At 35.8% G+C, this 20,413-nt stretch overlaps 1 protein-coding gene across 3 annotated transcripts in view; it reads left to right on the forward strand.

Annotated features, from left to right (window-relative positions):
* Elp1 (elongator complex protein 1) overlaps positions 1-20,413 on the forward strand; it is a 163,087-nt gene that overhangs the window by 96,969 nt on the left and 45,705 nt on the right. For all 3 annotated transcript variants that reach the window (XM_081734001.1, XM_081733999.1, XM_081734000.1), the window contains exons 18-19: positions 10,926-11,147; positions 17,068-17,231. In XM_081734001.1, coding sequence (XP_081590127.1) covers positions 10,926-11,147; positions 17,068-17,231 — 386 coding nt within the window. The remainder of the gene's footprint in view (positions 1-10,925; positions 11,148-17,067; positions 17,232-20,413) is intronic.

The following is a 20,413-nucleotide window of genomic DNA, read 5'->3' on the forward strand; positions in this document are numbered from 1 at the left end:
ACAGAAACATCGAGGACAGTTAAAAATCATAGGTGCTCTCCCGCCGGGAATCGAACCCGGAACACCATACACCAAAGGCGCACGTGCTAGCCACTAGACCAGCGGGGAGGGCACCGCTCACTCTCTGTGTCGTTAGGGATTACGACCACTGTATTGCCAGCTATCACTTCTGTGCGTTGTATATTATGATCACATGTTTCTTCTTTGCTGAAAGAGTTAAACCTACATTCTATGTAATACATGAGGTATTTAGACCTACATGCTCTTCATATAATGTAATAAAAGGGTCATGCTGGGAATAAGAAAAAGAACATTCCTTGGACAAAACGGAAACTATTGGCATCAGAAATATTTATCTACGAGGCATGCGCAGTAGTATATTTCAGAATAGTTACTGTTTAGTTCAGTAAACGAAGAAAGGGGTATAAAAAAGCAAATATGTCGCGTCAACGAGATCGACCAAAGTTGACAGAGGAGGAAGCAGATGTGTAATAATACAACAACTTGGTTAAATTGATAATTGGTTCTTTATTCTGTAGTAGATCTTATCACAACTTTACGGGAGAGCAGAGAAAGACTTACTAACGCTGTCATATTGTAAGCTTTAGTAACACGATCATACAGACACAAATGGATGTAACTGTGAGTACTACAACTTGGATTTAACGAAAGCCGTTTAGATATTCAGTGTTTTGCAGGGTTGTATAAGACACAAAAAGATAAGACACAATACAATTCTTCATACCTCAGCTTCCAGTAACTAGATACATGCAATTTCTGGATAGATACTGAAACTGCTGTCGGATTTTAATACATGACGTATTGCAGGATACAAAATGCTTTGCATTACTTGTTTGTTTGTAGACAGCTACTAGCTTAGTGTTCTGAAAGGTTGTGTATAAACTAGGGATAGCCAATTCCGGAATTATTACTTTCCGGACTCCCGAAGGCAAAACTGGACAATTGCCGGAATTTAGAAATTTCTGATTTCGTTAACATTCCGGAATTCGGAACAATCCGGATGTTTTCGAAGTCCGGAGTTTTTCTCAATTCCGGAATTTTCTAAATTCCGGAATTCTTCCCGAGTTCCGGAATTCTTCTGAATTAGGGAGTATAACTGAATTCCATAAATTTCCAAAATCCGGAAAGTGAAAGTCCCGATCCGAAAAATGAATTTATTTTGGTTAATATGAATCGTGGTGGAAATAAGTCTTTGACCAGGTAATGGCGACTGCTTTGAAAGAAATAGAGAGTATGAGAATTCAATTTGTCATATTTGTATTTTCGTGTGGAGAAAAATTAAACTTGTGAACCAACAGTTTAATTAAAACTCAAGTTATTAATGTAAACTTTGCCGACATCATAAAAGAAATACGAAAGACATTTTGAATCGAAGAAATATACAAGTTTGCAAGCGAAGACAAAGAAACCTAACGTAACCATACTAAAGACGAATCGTTTACTGCGTAGCGATCAAGGTCAAGCTGTTTTCGAGGGCGAGTTTCGAGTTGAGTCGACTTTGATAATGGCTCGCTTGGTCGTTCAGCTTGTTTTAACTCGTTTTGAAATAATGGCCTGATTAGACTGGAAAGCGAAAGCCATGAGAAATGTAAGCAGTAATGTGGAATACTTTTAGTGTTGTTCACGGCAGGAGTGCGTCTCGTCTCGTAATTTTAGTGCATCTCGTGGGGCAATTTTAGTGTATCTCGTCTCGTCTAGATAACGAGAAGACAAGTTTTTTTATTATTATTACGAGACAGCCTCAAATGTCGTAATCACCAATAGAAGTATATACTATAGTTCTTAAAATCAAGGCTGAGACCTGCACTGTCGAATTATTGAGCCCAAGCAGAAGACCAACTCGGGTAGTGATATCAACCTGCTCGGTTCGTATCAACTGAGCGAACAGCTCGAGTCGGCTCAGTAGGGATGAGACGATGACCCGAGCCGGCTTAGTTGGAACGACCCATCGACTCAGTTCAATTGACCCGATGGCTCGAGCTTTCTCGGTTGGGACGGGTCCCTTACTCGGCTCATGTGAACCGGTTCAAGCCAGCTAAGTTGAAACTAATCCATCGGCACGTTTCGATTCAGCTCAACTAAGCCGATGGCTCAAATCGGCTCGGTTGGGTGAGCTGTTGGCTCGGCTCACTTCTCGGTTCGGTTCGATAGTGAATGAGCTGTAAGCCGAGCCGCTCGAGCCGTTGAGAACCCTAAACCCGGTCCCAGCTGTTTTGAACATGTTTGGCTGAAGCCTATAACTTTTAACAATTTTTAGCTCGAGCCCGAATACTTGCCCCTTCGGAACTCAAACCCAGAACGTGACCGATGTCCTTCCCTCCTGAAGACTTCTCGACGACCGAGATCGACAGTCAATTAGTTTTACTATTCAGATACAAACCGTATATATTTTAATTATACACGGTGTTGATATAATATTATTATTATTATTATTATTAATAATAATAATAATAATAATAATAATAATAGTAATAATAATAATAATAATAAAAGTTTTAAAGTTGCCGTTGAAATTTGGCAAAACTTACTTAAAAGTAGAGATTTCGCGGAAAGGGTTCCGTACCTTCAAGACACACCTCTGCAACTACCAACATTTTAAACTACAACGTTAAATTGAAGTTTCATGTAGAAAGTATTCTACTGTATGTTTTAAGGAAAATAACTGTAATTAATATAACTGAATATCACGCAACAGTAAGGCATATAATAAACTAATTTTTAGGATATGCAGAGGTAAATATAAAAGCTTTACTACAAAATACCTACGCAGAGCATAATTCAATGAGCTCTGAAATATAATGTAACGAAATAGTCCATGAAATTCAGTCTACAGAGCAATTGTTACTTAAAGAATGGACATAGACTATTTCAAGAATCGAGACAAGACGGGAAATGTTTACCATACTTTTCGTCTCGTCTCGGTTGTCATCTCCAAAGAGAGACGAAAATTTTGAGTTAGCCTTGACTCGTCTCGAATGTAAAATGTTTATTCTCATGTTATTTTGTTTGTTTTAGAAACGAGATGAGAAACTCCTCTTCTCGTGAGCAACATTAAGCCAAACCGAAATATTCTTTCCAAATGTCACGTTTCTGCTTGTAATGGTATGACCTGAGCGATAGTTAGCTCCTAGCTTTTAATCTTCTACGAGATAATAATAATAATTATTAGTTTATTATTATTACTATTATTATTCCTGAAGATTTGATAGTTCAAGTATTGAAACATTCGAGTATTCAAATTTCTGAATATAATAAAACGTATGTTATCGCCGATCAATCGCCATCAAAAATCCTAAACTAAGAAAAAATTACAATATGCATTGGAACAAGCACCTTGACCACTGAACCGCGATCGCTACGCGGTAAAAGATTCGTTTTTAGTCTGGTTACGTTAAGTTTCTTTGTCTCCGCTTGCAAACTTGTATGTTATATTTCTTCGATACAAAATGTCTTTCGTATTTCTTTTATGAAGTCGGAAAAGTTTACATTAATAACTTGAGTTGTTCTTAAAAAGCTGGTTCACAAGTTTGTTTTTTCTCCACACGAAACTACAAATATGACAGATTGAATTCTCATACACCCCATTTCTTGCAAAGCAGTCGCCATTACCTGGTCAAAGACTTATTTCCGCCACGATTCATATTAACCAAAATAAATTCATTTTTGGAAGCGGAACTTTCACTTTCCGGATTTCGGAAAATTATGGAATTCAGTTAAACTCAGGAATTCAGAAGAATTTTGGAACTCGGAAACAATCCGGAATTTAGAAAAAATCCGGAATTGAGAAAAACTCCGGATTTCGAAAAAAAATCGGAATTTTCCGAATTCCGGAATGTTAACGAAATCAGAAATTTCTAAATTCCGGATTTTTCCGAATTCCGGAATTTTCCAAAATCGGAATTTTTCGAATTCCGGAATTTGTCCGGTTTTATTTCGGGAGTCCGGAAAGTAATAATTCCGGAATTGGCTATCCTTAGTTTATACACAACCTTTCAGAACACTAAGCTAGTAGCTGTCTACAAACAAATAAGTAATGCAAAGCATTTTGTATTCTGCATTACGTCATGTATTAAAATCCGACAGCAGTTTCAGTATCTATCCAGAAATTGCATGTATCTAGTTACTGGAAGCTGAGGTATGAAGAATTGTATTGTGTCTTATCTTTTTGTGTCTTATACAACCCTGCAAAACACTGAATATCTAAACGGCTTTCGTTAAATCCAAGTTGTAGTACTCACAGTTACATCCATTTGTGTCTATATGATCGTGTTACTAAAGCTTACTATATGACAGCGTTAGTAAGTCTTTCTCTGCTCTCCCGTAAAGTTGTGATACGATTTACTACAGAATAAAGAACCAATTATCAATTTAACCAAGTTGTTGTATTATTACACATCTGCTTCCGCCTCTGTCAACTTTGGTCGATCTCGTTGACGCGACATATTTGCTTTTTTATACCCCTTTCTTCGTTTACTGAACTAAACAGTAACTATTCTGAAATATACTACTGCGCATGCCTCGTAGATAAATATTTCTGATGCCAATAGTTTCCGTTTTGTCCAAGGAATGTTCTTTTTCTTATTCCCAGCATGACCCTTTTATTACATTATATGAAGAGCATGTAGGTCTAAATACCTCATGTATTACATAGAATGTAGGTTTAACTCTTTCAGCAAAGAAGAAAGATGTGATCATAATATACAACGCACAGAAGTGATAGCTGGCAATACAGTGGTCGTAATCCCTAACGACACAGGGAGTGAGCGGTGCCCTCCCCGCTGGTCTAGTGGCTAGCACGTGCGCCTTTGGTGTATGGTTTCCTGGGTTCGATTCCTGGCGGGAGAGCATCTATGATTTTTAACTGTTCCTTATGTTTCTGTGTTCGTATCCTATCGTTATAAGTTGTTAGAGAAAGCAAGTCAAACGAGTGAAGCAAGTAAAATTAGCAATAAGTAAGTTACTAAAACACGTTCGGTGAGTCAGTTAAAAAAAATGTGGACAATGAACTGGTTGTTCGCGCCATCCATATGAGTTCGAATCTATCTCGGCTTGATTTTTTTTTCTATTTGAGAGAAAGTGTTGTTTCTTTTCTCTACAGGTATGCACTCTTTTCGTATTTTTCGCTGTCGTTCACAGTAAAGTAACTGACTATTCTTATTCTTTCTACGAATGATGGATCTTCTCTTTGGCTTCATGCCAAACATGCACACTAGGTATATGACTTTTTTCAAATTGAAAAGTCTGGGATGGCAAACAATGAACATTTGGCTGCAAACTTTAAAAAATGTCTTTGATTTTGTTTAATTGTAAAAAAAGCTCCCGCACCTACCTTGATGCTGTTTTAGCATTAAAAGAAAATTCGTGTACTTACACAGTCAACATTTGGCATTGAATATTTTATACAGTACGTTAGTAAAATGGTTGTAAATTTGTGAATTACTGTTAATGAACTTGCTGTTGAGATATTTGTCACTTTTGCAAGTGTCGTGATGCTCTTGCATCACTTTCACAGCTCGCTCGGCGACCATATTTGAGCCAGGCACATCTAGCACAGAACGTTCTTTTACCCAGTGAGCGGAAAAACACTTTAAAGCTTTAGAACACTTTAGGTCGGAGATAGCAGCATGCAATTCATTTGATGTGTCCTTTGTATAGTGCTGAATTGCAAATCATAACTTTGTCCATCTAGTTGCGATGAAGTCGCAAGTACGTTGTAGCTGATCTCTCCATTTTGGAAGGAGAAAAAAAGGCAACCATGCATAGATTACACGTGAATTCCATCTAGCATTGTTAAGGGAAAGTCGCTTCTGCCAGTTCAACTGATGCCAATTGTTCTTCTTCCGGTACAAATTATATCCTTCACAAAGCTCAAATAAAAACCGGAAACATTTCTCCACCCTGGTTTTTCACGTGGTGATACCTTTCCTGTGCCAGAATAGTTTTCTTGTAAGTCCTCATACCCAGCCAAAACATCTTCAATGAATTGATAGTTGAAGCTGGATGACCGTGATTTTATTGGGAATACTGAATCCATCCAGTGTCACAAAACCAGGTCAAGAATATGGTGCTGAAATCCTATAAACTGAGGCTCATCGAAACGCATTTGTTTAAAATCTCTCTGGAATCTAAACAACAACAACAACTTCCGTGCCCTATATTCAATGCTGTGATGTCAGAAATGATCATTGTAATACTCCTCCACGCATTATACTCATCCAACAAGGCTTGCAGTAAGATATAGATGTTCTCGGCGGATCTGCTTTCACAAACCAAAGCTCCAAGGCGAAGACTCCTTTCACAATTCTGCACTTGATAATCTTTTCTTCCTATTCTCGTCCCATCAAAATGCAAGCAGAATTCCTGTTCACGGAAAATTTCTTTAAGCTGGTTCTTCATTGTTTCAGCTTCCTTGATCACACGACGGAAAATCCCCGATTGTGAAGGTGTGGGTACATTTATTTCTTCCTCAGCCAAGTTCTGAAGAAGTTTCGCTGCTTTTTTTGTAGACAGAGACAGTTTTGACACGAGTTTGGCTGCAGATTTTGTTGCTTGATACATACGTTTCATAGGGGGAGGCTCTTCTGAAAATTCAGAGTCACTACTGACCTTACCTTCTTCAGTATCAGTGATACTCACATGTTGCACTTGGCTTGTACACGGACCAATTGAGCTACTTCGCCTTTTTGAAGGATGGATCGTTGATATAGAAACAACTTTCTCTGTAGTGTATCCGACTCGGCCACCAGATTCAAGTTCTTTTCTATACAATTCTTTGTCTTCACTGCAAAGCCAGTTTCCTTTTTCTTTTGTAATATCGAAGACACTAGTGAGAGATTTTTCAAATACCTCATTCCTCATTTTTCTATATTTTACGGACAACTGTATCGGCTTGGCAACTTTTGCTGAAATTTGCTGCATAGTAAGCAAAGGAAAATTCAGCTTCCCCCAAAGTCTACACAGTTCTTAAGAGATTATCTTTATTCTATCCGACTGCCCTTTCAGTTCATCGTACAACTCCAAATATCTACCAACTACGTCTCTGTTTATAGGCATTTTACACGTTTCACTCATGCCCGTTTTCATTTCTGGTATGCTGGGACGGTGTTTTCTACATATCGCTAAGTTCTGTGTCCACTTTTTCCAGCTAATTCAACAGCTGATTTTGATCTTTTGGTTTTGAATGACATTTTTAATCTAAAAATAGAAGAGATCGCAATTAGAAAGACAATTGAGAGAAGCACTGTTGCAAATACGTATAAAAGCAAAGAATACTTAAGTTTTATCACCGGCAAATCAACCTACTAGGCTCGTAACACCAATAAAACTGATTTGTAAAAGTTTAATGTGCATAGTATGAATTAAAATTTGGAAAATAACTTGTATCTGTGTTGCTTACTTATAACTTACAGCAAAACACAATGTGTTATTTACATAGGAAACTTTGAATTTCTGCGTGCCTTATGGGTTGATGTGCAGACAAAGATCTGTACATTTTGATTGTAAATATACGATAAATAGATTACATTACCACAATTTATATTATACCCATGTCTATTAAACCTTTCCTAGATGCCAGACTTCTTTTCAGTATCATGTTTTGCGAATCAAAAATTCTTATCATATATCGTTTTTTTCACTTACCTCGCATATGACAATAGATTAGGTGCGGGACCTTTTTCCAACCCCGAACGAAAATAACAGCAGAGAAGTAACGTATAGGCAAAAGTTCATTATATACATCATCAGGAAAACTAAAATTTTGTAAAAAGTTAAAAAGTCATATCCCTAATGCACACGTAATAAAAAGACGCTGTCGATAATAATAATAATAATAATAATAATAATAATAATAATAATAATAATAATATGAAATATTAGTAGCTAACTCGTGTGTGCATTTCGACAATATAATTTTATATTATTATGTGGAAATAAGTAAGGCTGGCTTGCGCCTCCCCCCCTAATTTTTTTCGATGCGTCTTATGGGTCCACGGTGTCCAACGTTGGTCCCATCTCACTATCACCTCCTGTTCTCTCGATATAAGTTATCGAAATTTTGCCTAAAGAGGGCTCTGCCGTGGATCCATGACTACCCATGACAATGACTCTTCGTTCATTCTGCATTGAAATCGCTTATTTTTCTGAATACTATGAGTGCATACTGTCCAACGTTGCTCCCATCACTCAACAGTTTCCCGTTCTCTCGATATAAATTGCTAATATTTTGTTTGTAAGGGAGATATGGCGTTACAATTATTACGTTTGAAGAAGAATTGAGGAAGATATTGCCTTGCCACAAACAACACCTATTATTATTATTATTATTATTATTATTATTATTATTATTATTATTATTATTATTATTATTATTATTATTATTATTATTGTTATTATTATTATTTTACTTACCACTAATGTTGCCTACCTTTATTTGCAATGCAATGTGTTACTAAAAAGCAAATCAAATAACACTCCTCGCCATTCATGCTCCCGAACTCGAAATACATGATTTACAGTTCTCTGTATTAGGGGAAAGCACATTTATTATATTATTTTTTCAAATAACACGTTTCACAAGTTACTTCACTTTCAATGGGTAATTTCATATCATCACTAACAATCATTTTGTTTCGATACCAAAATAACCCCTCCTGCAAAAAAAAAAAAAAAAAAAAAAAAAAAAAAAACTGACCGTAGCGAAAGGGCGTGAACCTTCTTTATGCGATTAATCGGGTCCAATATTTCAATAAGTCTCTGCACACAAATATTTCAGTAAAAGAGGAAAAGTTATTCAAACTTTCTGAATACCTATTTATGGGCGAAATTTGGTTCCCTTGAAAGTTTTTAAGAGTTTGAAGAGCCGCCATTTTGAACATTTTCATCTGATTATTCTCGTTAACGAACTCATCAATATATTCAATAATTAATGTTTGTGCCAAGTTTCGTCTCAATCCGCTGAAAATTAGGGTGGTTATAGCATTGACAAATAGCGTTATACATATACAGATAGATAGATAAATAGACACACATAGGGAGAGAGAAAAAGTGTTTTGCTCCCTTCTCGCACCTGTAGTGCGTCAGAGCTAAACCGGGCCCCTTTGCAAAACGTATTGACCAGCTTAACCTAAACACAAACCTCTTACTTGCTAACGTAGAAACGTGTTCGGGAGGTGTAAGGCATTTAGAAATTGTATTTTAATAACCAATTTTAATAACCATGAGTATGGTCCACTTCCATGTTTTTCTTTTTACTTTTTGCAGCTACATCGGAACGTTCAATTTTTATTCTTTACTAATTGCAAATGGCGTTTGCATTCAAAATATGAGGAATTTTTGTGGCATTTGTTCAGATATTTCTCTCTTTTGAAATGAAGAAAAGAATAAAAGCAATACGCAAAGACAAAAAGTATTATCAGTACTAAACATTACCAATAATAATTGCTACGAAAAACTAAATATGACATCTTTTACCATCTCTCATGAGCTGCATGTATTATTAACAAAAAATTTTAAAAATGTCCTCACCGAAGATTCGAACTGGTGACCTTTGCATTTGTAAACCAGCACCTTAACCACTACACCAAAATCATGACATGGTGAACGTTTAGTTGTCGGCGTATTTGTTGTATTTGTGTTTCATGTTCCCACTTAGACAATTTTTACTCTTTTTTTCTAAGTTTAACAACTGTTTCTGGCTTTCTCTTTCGGTATCGTCCTTTATTTACACTATGCACTATTCGTATTCACAGCTTGTTCCCCTCTGCAATGTCTTATTCAGATTAAACTTTTCTTTTAGCACCTCAGTAAACATTTGATTGATGTAATTTTCATACTCTCCACGGATGGAGCGCAGGAATGCCAGACTCGAAAAATAGGTGTACATTTACTTTCCTGACAGATAATACAGGTTTTGTATGTATTACTGCAAACTACGTTATTTTAGAAATACACTTGCAGAGAAAGAACGCTGGTCTTAAATGATTAAAATATTAAAATGAAGCAAATAGTTCATTTAACTCAGAAATTGGTCAGAAAAATCTTGATCACTCATGGAAAGATAGGCATACGAGACTTTTTCCATTCGAACGACAGAATCAAAATTAAATTTAGACATAGTGACTTCGGACAAAAATTGAAATTCTTCGCTGTCGTCACCAAGCACTGAAGATGAAGATATCAGATTTAAGATGTGCATTCTGTGGAGCAGCAAGGTGTTTTGATTTATGAGTGTAAATATTCAATTACCATACAACCTATCCTATCTAAATACATTTCCTCCCATTTACTTGACAATGGTGATAACTGTTATAAAAAATGTGACGTTTAATATACGATGGATTTGTATTTTTTTTTTTTTTTTAAACAATGTATAATAATTTGAAAAAGCAAAAGTGAGTGAGTATCTTTTGAGCTTATTACTAAGGTACATATTTTAGTGGGTTGTGACATACTGAGGTAAAATAGAAAGAAAAACGTGCTTACCTTTTTGATACATCATTTGTATTGCAAATCCCATGCTACATTGAAACCTTTAGTTACGTTGTATGGTTTTGGCGTACCAAAACGTCACGAAGCTGTTTTTTTAAACTCTTGACTAGAAAACGGTTGTTGAATAGTTAAATACAAAGATCGTTTGAACACTCAATTCTTCTCTAGATAGACCTCAAAATCGTGATTTATTCTTTAAATTCAAACGAAATTTAAGGAAAAGTATTTTTAAAATTCGTTCTTTGAAAAGCTTCAGAAACCATATAAGTTTACAGTCTAACATTTTGCTCGGACTTTCAATTTATCACAAGTTGATAAACTTGGGTAAGAATTACACCTAGAATTCATTCTCCTGCCAAATTATTTATGAGTTACTGATATATTGTGGTAATATTCATTTACAATTTAATTTATAGGATCCAAAGGAGTATTTACCCTTTTTGAATGATCTTCGCAAACTGGAGAAGTACTATCAACGATACACAATTGATAAATATCTGAAGAATTACAAATCTGCCTTACGAAACATCTCTCAAGCTGGCGAGGAGCATCTAGAGGAATGCCTCACACTTGTTAAATCACAAAATTTATATTCCGACGCGCTCAAAATTTTTGACAGTACTTCAAAAGAACACCAGGTAACTATATAATGTAGCACTGGAAAAGTAACAATTCTCTTTTTTTTTTCTTTTACAGGTTTTTTTTCAGCAATACGAATTTTCGTAAATAGATTTTTCGTTTAATTTTCTAAGTATGTACATGACGTAACTTTGAAATTTATTCCATTGCTTTCATGATACGTTCAGTATTTTGATGAAAATTATACTTACACTTAATTTAAATTCATAACGATGATTAAAAGTAAATTTTCTTTCAATTGATCAGGAAGAAACAGTACTATAGCACCTTTCCGGGTCTGATAGGTGTGTTCAGGTATTGATCAGGTAACAGAAAATAGTACTTCCTCTACGGTCATTCGAAGTCGTCAATACCACGTTTCAAGTTCAGGCGGAACTCGTCTTCTGGTAGGTTAATGGTATTGAGTACATGCGCTATTTGCTTTTTACCCTACTGATGTATGTGGGGAAATATTTTTCTATTTTATTTGAAATGGATAGGAATTTTAATCGTTAATATTACTGACCTCTTCAAATCTATATAAATGTCTCTTCTTAAAATTAATTTTTATTTATATAATTTTAATGTTTAATAATCAGATCTAACTTAAGTAATAAATGTATATAAACTGCAAACCCATTTTGAAGAAGCAAGGTCATGTCATTAAAATTACAAATCATTTCAAAGAATAAATAAATAAAAAAAAAAAATCCCCGTTATAAATCAATGGGATAGAAAATAAAGATGGCGCAGATACCGTTAACACTAGAACAGCCAAATTTTACCTAAAACCTAAAACCGCTGTTGGGGATCAATTTGACCCTCATAAGAAATTCAAGCCCTAGTAAGAGTAAATGACTTACTTTTTTTTTTTTTTTTTTTATTGTAAATGATTCTGAAATGAGAATATATAAGATTTTATGATAATATATACAATGTGATTTCGCATGTGTGCTAATTGTAAGGAAAAAAAACATTGCATATTACAAATCAGCATACAACATGTTTTAAAATGAGGTTACACACAGTATTAAACTACAAATGAACACATAATTTGCTCTAAAGTTCGTTAGACTTCAGCACAAGTTGACCAATATCCACGATTGACTCTCATAGCAACACATTTTCCACAAATTGGTTTCCGGCATTCCTCATAGCTGTCAGAAGTCTTACTCTGTTCCTTGCACAGTTGGAAAGCACTTCATTTTGTTTTAGTTTGCTGTGTGTACTGGAACAATTGGATGGCATCTGTTGCGCAAAGCACAGCACTAACTCTTCCACGAGCGCAAGAATAAATTCTCAATGTCAAATTATAGAACCCTAGGATTCCTTAAAATATGTCCAAGCATTGAGTTTAACAAAAACGTTGTAAAACACGTGAACACACCAACTGCGAGTTCTATATCTTGCACTGTAGTTTCTCAGCATATACACCATCTTTAGTGCCATTATAGTAAGTAACAGTATTCTGCTTTCTCATTGCTCTGTCGTCCATATGCGTATTGGAGTGCACAGTGCTGTGATTTACGATCTTGTTTCCACTCTTGCACTTACATCTCGTGAGTGTTGTTTCACTTTCTTGGTGCAATAGATGACTATCATGGGGTTGAAGTGTTACGTGCAATAGAAGGTGATTCTCGCTTGTTGAGACGCTCCGTTCCTACAATTGTGGTTTTCTTCGCAGAAAGCTAATCTGTAAGCGTCGCAGAAGTAAAAAGGTTGTCAATAGTAACGTTACGTCCGGAATTTAGATATGACTGCAGTAATTTGAGCACCACCACACTCTGTCTAAGTTGTATATACCACTTGGTTGCTCTTCTATGCCCAAATACGGATAGATTCAAGACACATTTAATCAGAACTTAATGCCAAACTTGTCCGACTTGTTTGCCATATATTGCATAATTCTGCTTTTTGATTTACATAGCAACAATTCCTCATCAACGGTTATTTCTGGTCCAAGGCTATAGCACAAACAATAGCTATAATGGTTCTTCATCAGCTTGTACAATACGCGGCAAAAAACCTGCAACATGAGGATATAAGTTTATTGTGAAACTACGCCTAACAGCACAGGGTATGAACATAACGTCTAAGTGGAACGAATCACGCCAGGATGAACCTCGGCCTCCTCCCATACACACTTATTTTGGAGCAAAGGACTTCGTTATTTCACAATAAACTTATATGGTCATGTTGCAGGTTTTTTGCCGCGGATTGTACCAGGTTTCAGAAACGATAGCAAATTTGTCAGTGGCCAGGCGCTCAGATCTGTTGTTTCGGATGTCAAATCTGAGATACGGCATGATTTCATGGAACCGATTGATTTTTTTTTTTTTTTTTTTTTTTTTTTTTTTTTTTTTAACCAGTTGGTTCCCAATTCTTGTTCCACAAATCTCCTGCACATAGTTTTAAATGACCTATTGAACCATGGGCATGCAGAAGAGCAGGAAATGCAGCAAATTCCTCCAAAGTAACATTTCATTTGCTGTCATCTCCAAGACAACGTCGTGCTTCGGCAAGAGTTAATGTTTGAATGTGTTTAACCTTGATTTGTTATAACCATCTTAACATCAGACTGAAGCAGGATTTGTCCCAACGTTAGGAAAATGTGTTTGTCCACTTGCAATTGTTACAATATTGCGAGCTGGTGTGCGACCTGTGGAGAAAGCTTCAAACAATACCACCGATGTTCTGTACTTATTATCACTACTACCAACAGAATGAGTGGACATATTGTGACCTCGTTCTTACTATGACAATACCCGAATTCTTTTCCGCACATACCAAGAAAAGTCACATTGCGGTATTTCCTTCGGTATAACTGTGTTACTCTTTTCACTAGACGACGCATTCTGTAAGTTCATATTAGCAATACAGTAATCTTCATCGATGTTATTCGACCGTTGTTATCTGATTCTAACTGCTCCAGAAGTGCAATGCTTTCATACACAGAATGATGCTAGCACATTGGTCGAAAGTTGCACGAACCTGTTCCGGAAATTGCTGGCATTTGGCTCACCGAATCAAGACCACCTGATGTTTTCTTTTTTCGTCAGAGTTATCACGATAAGAGGTGCGTTTTTTTAACATACCGAGGTAACAACTACTTCAAGAACTGTTATCCACTTGAAAATTGGTCAGTTCTTTTATGAAGTTCAGTATGACCCCTAGGTATTTCTATGATTATTTATTTTAATAATGAACATATGAACATGAAAATTAGTTATAATATACTTGGAAGCATAGTAGGAAAAGTCAATAAATATCAACTTCGATGGTCCATTGTATGTTAAGATAAAACATTGGAATTCGATAGAAGTTCAAAATGACCCAATGGCACTTCTAATGTTAAGGAAAATGCATAGGTGGGAGAACAACTACAAATATAATTATGCCTTGTCCTAATTGAAACTGATTGAAATGTAGTGTGATTATTACACATAGGATGCACCCGATAGTTCCTGAAAATAGTCTTATCCTATCTGTAATTATTGTAGAAATTATTGAATCCATTCAGGAACTTTTACACTTAGAAATAAATGCTTTTACTTGTCGTTATATATGCCTTTCTATGTATTTTCCTTTACCAGAAGAAGACTTTCTTCTGAAATGGAAACGTAATATTAAAAATTACGAATAAAGGGAAGATGGTAAATACCGTTTTTGTTTTTATTGAATGAATATAAACAACCATTACTTAGCATAACAATAGGATGCATATCAAATACCAAAGGTTACCCATGATAAAAATAGTCGATTCACTGACCCTCCCGAACGATGCATTTAACCACTGTTATGTCCGGATACATTACTGGCTACAGTGGAGCCGTACTTGATAACAGTATTAGTTATCCCTCTTAATTAGAAAATGATTAAGGTAAAAGTAACAGCTTTCAGGGAGGGAAACTTTCCGCCACCCATTATAGTCACTCAGGAATAATAAAACGGTGCAAAGAATGGAATTTAATCGCCAGCAGAGCTGGTATGGTCTCATCATCCGACGATGTGCTCAACAGACGCTGCTCTACATAGAAATTGTAAAGAGAGCACCACCTCAGCCCGATCCAACCTTCAATATTGTGCGTGCTATTAAAGAGAGAGTGACACAGAACAATCTCAACGCAGAGAAGTTTCAGCATTCAACACAGTATTTCAAAAGACACTGTTTCTAACATCATCCAGAAAAACCTCGCATTGGAAGTGCGTCACAAATCCCGCAGACACGGCCTCACAGCACCACATCAAAGAAGGATTCATAAACGCCAGAAAACTATATGAAACATACCTCGTAGGGGATTAGTGTATCCTGAATTAGGGGTAGCTCTACGTAGATTAAACCGACAGAATTCGATCCATTTTCTACTGTCGAACAGACCACAAGAGCCATTCTAGCTTTGTACTGCAGTGCAAGGAAAAGTTTTCCAACAAGATTTTTTGTGGTGGCGGGATATTGCAGTTGTGGAACGCTGCTGTTCGTTGAAGTGCCAACACCGAAGCCAGGTGAACATGATGGACTCTCTGACTACACATCCCCTGCCTGTACGGTGACGAGACCACAAATGTATGGATTCACATGGACTAGGTCTCCAGCCATATCGCTCGATCATTCGATCTTGCAGAGTGTAGGAGAGTTGCCAAAACTGTGTGGCGAGACTACCCCCCCCCCCCCCGCCCCCTATTCTATGCAGGAGTTTGCTGCAGTGGAAACTACGCTGCCGTTCAATCGTTCGGGCCCATTGCTATCACATCGAACACAATCGGTGAAGAAAGGGGATTTAGTAGCAAGGTTAGTGGTTTAAGATGGGCTATTTTTGTCATGGGGAAATACGTAATAATAAGAAAAGTCAACTTAATCATCCATGTGAACACACTTGTTGGTGTTTGTTTGAAACTTCCCTTTTCAGCACCGAGGCTATATGAGAGGTAGGCCAACAATTTGATATGGAATCCGGACTATCGTAATGCATTCAGATTTAAAAGTTTTCCCACTGGGAGTAAAACCCGGGACTTCGTGCACATGTGAACACATTTATTCATAAGGATACTTTCGGTAAATGTTGGACTCTCATCTTTGTAAACAGCCATGCATGCAGAACAATCTGAATATTGACCAGGTCTTGTTATAGTCATCATTTAGTAAGAATTCTAAATGACCTAGTTGTGAGTGTCACATTTATCAAACAAAAGGAGGTCGCTAACTCTTCATAGTAGTTTTTACTATCAACGCATCTTTTGTTCTGTTCCATTTATTGTTCACTCAAAGCACTTAAAAGAAACACAATATCACAAATTTAAGAGTTTAAACTGCAAATATAGATTTAACTACGAAGAACTGTTGAACAGTTATTGTTAATTCCTTCTTTGAAAAATTCTAACTAAAAACTTTCCTTAATTTTGTAATGGGTAATTGTCTTCTTGGAAAAGAAAAGAAAGGTGTTATATTTGAATATTATTTATTTATGTTCGTTTTTAAGTTCGACGTTTGTGCTGTAAGTTGGCATACTAGACATTACTTGAGAAATGAAGCCTGGAACCAAAGACGAAAATGCTAAACATTCAACTAATAAGGAGTCCATATGAAGTAACGAAATTAGAGGAATGTATCTGAAAATCATAATGAACATTTAACGGGCAACATTGAGAATTTGTTCCAGCTAATATTAACTTAATATAAAATCACTCATTTCTAGAATTCATGTGCGTTTTATGTCAATATGCGGCGACACTAGTGCTTCAATATTTTTTTTTAAATTCTAATAATTCTGATTGATAGTTTTCAGAGTAGGTATATGTATGTATCTCATTTAAATCAAAATAAAGAAGTGCGATGTAATCTTGTATATTTAATGTGCCTTTGTTCAAAAATACTTGATGCGTAACTTAAGCCACTCGTAATTATTTCATAGAAAATATAAACACAGTATATTATTGTTTCAGAAAATCTGTGAAGAATACGGACAATACTTACTAAGCAAGAGATTGTATGAAGAATCTGGATTGATGTTTAAACGAGGTGGTAACTATTTGCTAGCTGTAGAAGCGTTCAAAAAAACTGGAAATTGGCGGCAAGCAATAATATGTGCTTCTATATTAAAATACAGGTACTTTTTTAATTATTTATTTATATAAGCAATATGTGACATATTGTTAATGAAAAAGCAAGTTTCTCGAAGAATATGTTGTGAATTCGGTACATTGTCACCCTTATTAAAACACTTTAACAACAGATAGATTTTGCTTTTGTATATTATAAAGTGTCTAGTATCGTTAGTTATAGGTTCATAACTAGAAAAGCTCAAATGGTTACTCTCTTCTAAGCACTCTGTTCTTGTCACAGAATTCCATGGTCACGTCAAATGGATCTTACAGAGAACAAAAGCTGTGATGGAATGCGTCTTATACACCGGTACAAGGAATTGGATTATTTTAGTTTAGCGAGTTTTCTTGATTCTGTATTACTTGATGACTTCCTTCTTCCCTTAAGATATGCAACAGCATTGTAGCTACATACAGTTCAGTGATTCAGTAAAAACAGTTTGGATACAATCACTCTATTTACCATTTCACAGTGATATGCTTTTCTCAGGACTGCATGCGTTGTAGACATTCCCAGCACGTACGACTGTACATTTAGTTAAGCATTGGTATCTCCATATATGTTTCTTGTTACAAATACCACTTTAATATTTTTAAAATCTTAATAATATCCAATGAAAATATTTTTTCCTCAAAATTGAATAGAGAAAATAGGATGAGTCTTACATAGTTGCATATACGATACTTAATTCTTGACTTCATTTCTTATGTCATCATTTTGTGGTGGTTTATCTCTGTGTGAAATTGTCTTATTTAATCAGAAATTGATTGTTGTATACTCGTAGATGCATATATTTGTTATCAGTGGAGTGCGGATCAATATGCACTAAAAATGTGGAAAATATGCATGCAATTATGCACTAAAAACAAGTAAAATATGCAAAATATGAACTAAAGGAAATATATATATATGCACAAAAGAATTACTTGAAATATCTATATTTTTTCAAACCACTACATAATTGAAGATAAGGATGAAATAACAATAGCTTCCATGTCAAGTTAGCTTGCAAAATCTAGAATCGAATTCACAATCTCTAGTTGTTAAGCACAATCTTATAAAAACCGTTAACTAGTTTTGAACTTAATTAAATTTCAGTGCACTACAACATTTGTTAGTGTAAATTTTTTTCGTTTATCCGATAGTATGTCCTTGTATAATGAAAAGGTACGCTCCACACTACGACTTGTCACTGGACAATATTTAAATGCAGCTATGTCCTCTGGCGTGTGATCTCGTATTACTTCTCTTGATTCACCTTGTAGCACAAATTTCACTGTGCACATAAAATTCAAATCTGGGTTCTTGGAAGCCACTTTGTCTACTTTTTCTGCAACAATTTTCCCCATTGATTTTGAAACGGACACAATTTCTCTATTGAAATTTTCCCAAAGGGATGCAAAATGTGCACTTATAAAAGCTAATCTACAGTTTCTTTCTGGCATGCATCTAGCGCTTCTGAAATGCACTTTGCTTCCTTTGGATCTAGTGCGAGCAGTACCTGAAATATAAAATATGTATATATTAACACCGACAGTACTCTACCATTGTTACGAAAGTATATATAGTTCAGTTACCATCGTTCTTTTATATATATATATATATATATATATATATATATATATAAAACTACTCGCCTGTTCAATGTCTTGGAGATGCCTACTGTAATACAGTGACGCCTGAGTCCATGTGCCGTACTTTGTTAATATCGATTCAAGGGGCAGGGGTGTGTCGGGAATCATTGCTTTGAAAATCCTCACTCTATAAGGTGCTTTCAGATATACTTCTTTCACAGCAGAGATCACATTATTTACAACTGGAAACTGTGCACGAATTTCTTCCGCAACTCTATGAAGACCATGTACAACGCACGTTAAATGGGTCATCTTTGAACAGAAAACTTGTAATGCTTTTCCTACTTTAAACATATAAGGTGTTGAATCTGTGAGAAAGATTAGGAACTTGTCTTCTCTATCTTCAGTCGGCCATACAATTTCTGAAAATAAGATATACACGAATTAAGAAATAATATTGGTAAAAGAAACAGACTAAGTTCCACGAAATCGAGCCAAATAACTTAAGTTCTGAAAATGTTATCCCCCCCCCCCCCCCAAAAAAAAAGTAAAGGGTCCTGTCAATTTAAAAAAATATATATATATATCGGGAAAATGTGTTAATTGTATTGAAAATTAAAGGCCTGCAAATCAGGAATTACATTCATTAAAATTATTTTTGAAATCGAGAAAATTAAGTAATTTTATGAAGGAGAGGGACTACAAATGAGAGTACAATCGAAAATCGTATTTACGAACTGCTCTTGCTATAGTTGAATGATTTGTTTGTTCCAAAGATTTCGTCAAAATCAAATGCGGTGTTCCTGGTTCACTTTGACTGAGCTTTCCAACGACTACATTAGCGACATATCGACCACACGAATCTGTGGTTTAGTCTGTAGACAGTCACATTGGAAAATCTGTGATATCATATAGGCCAAGGAAGAAGGCAGGGGAGGAGATGCACCTGTGTTTGAAAATTTTACTCAGAAACACTCCAGGGACGAAACATTAACCTAGGAGACAAATAACTGTGAATAGTCCTCAACTTAATTATGCCCTATGTAATATGCATTTATATGCACTATAAAACTCCTTTACTTCGGTTGGTAATAGTATGAAAGAAGTTTAGAACCCGGTTGCATATTAATTGGAGGACCGGAATAAATATGCAAAATCCGCACTCTAGTTATCAGTTGAATATGGTTTTTCTCCTACAAGTGATACTATCTAAACATGCTATATGTCTCTACGAAGCTACGCTGATTTACATTTGGAACAAGGTACACTTCGTTGCAGCACAATAAGTAAAGATTAAACCAGACTTCCCTTACTGCATATGGAGAGCTTAGTAAACAGATAATTTCAAAACGTTTTCTACTTTCTCTATTTAGATAATTCGATATTTTATGTATATATTTGGGTATGTCGGGGCCGGTGGCAGGAGGCGATCAGAACTTTTGCGGCCACTTGTGAGGGCGTCCCACCACAGGTCACGAACATAAAAAGAGATTATTAACGATGCTATCTCTACCGAAGGTTGCCCGAATCAAACTAAAAGAATAATTAATAAAGGACCACGGAAGGTCTCAAGAATATCACTGACTTAGAGAGTTGCCTGACATTAAAAATG

This window comes from Thermobia domestica, chromosome 12 (assembly GCF_964235325.1).
Source record: "Thermobia domestica chromosome 12, izTheDome1.hap1.1, whole genome shotgun sequence".
NCBI lineage: Eukaryota > Metazoa > Arthropoda > Insecta > Zygentoma > Lepismatidae > Thermobia > Thermobia domestica.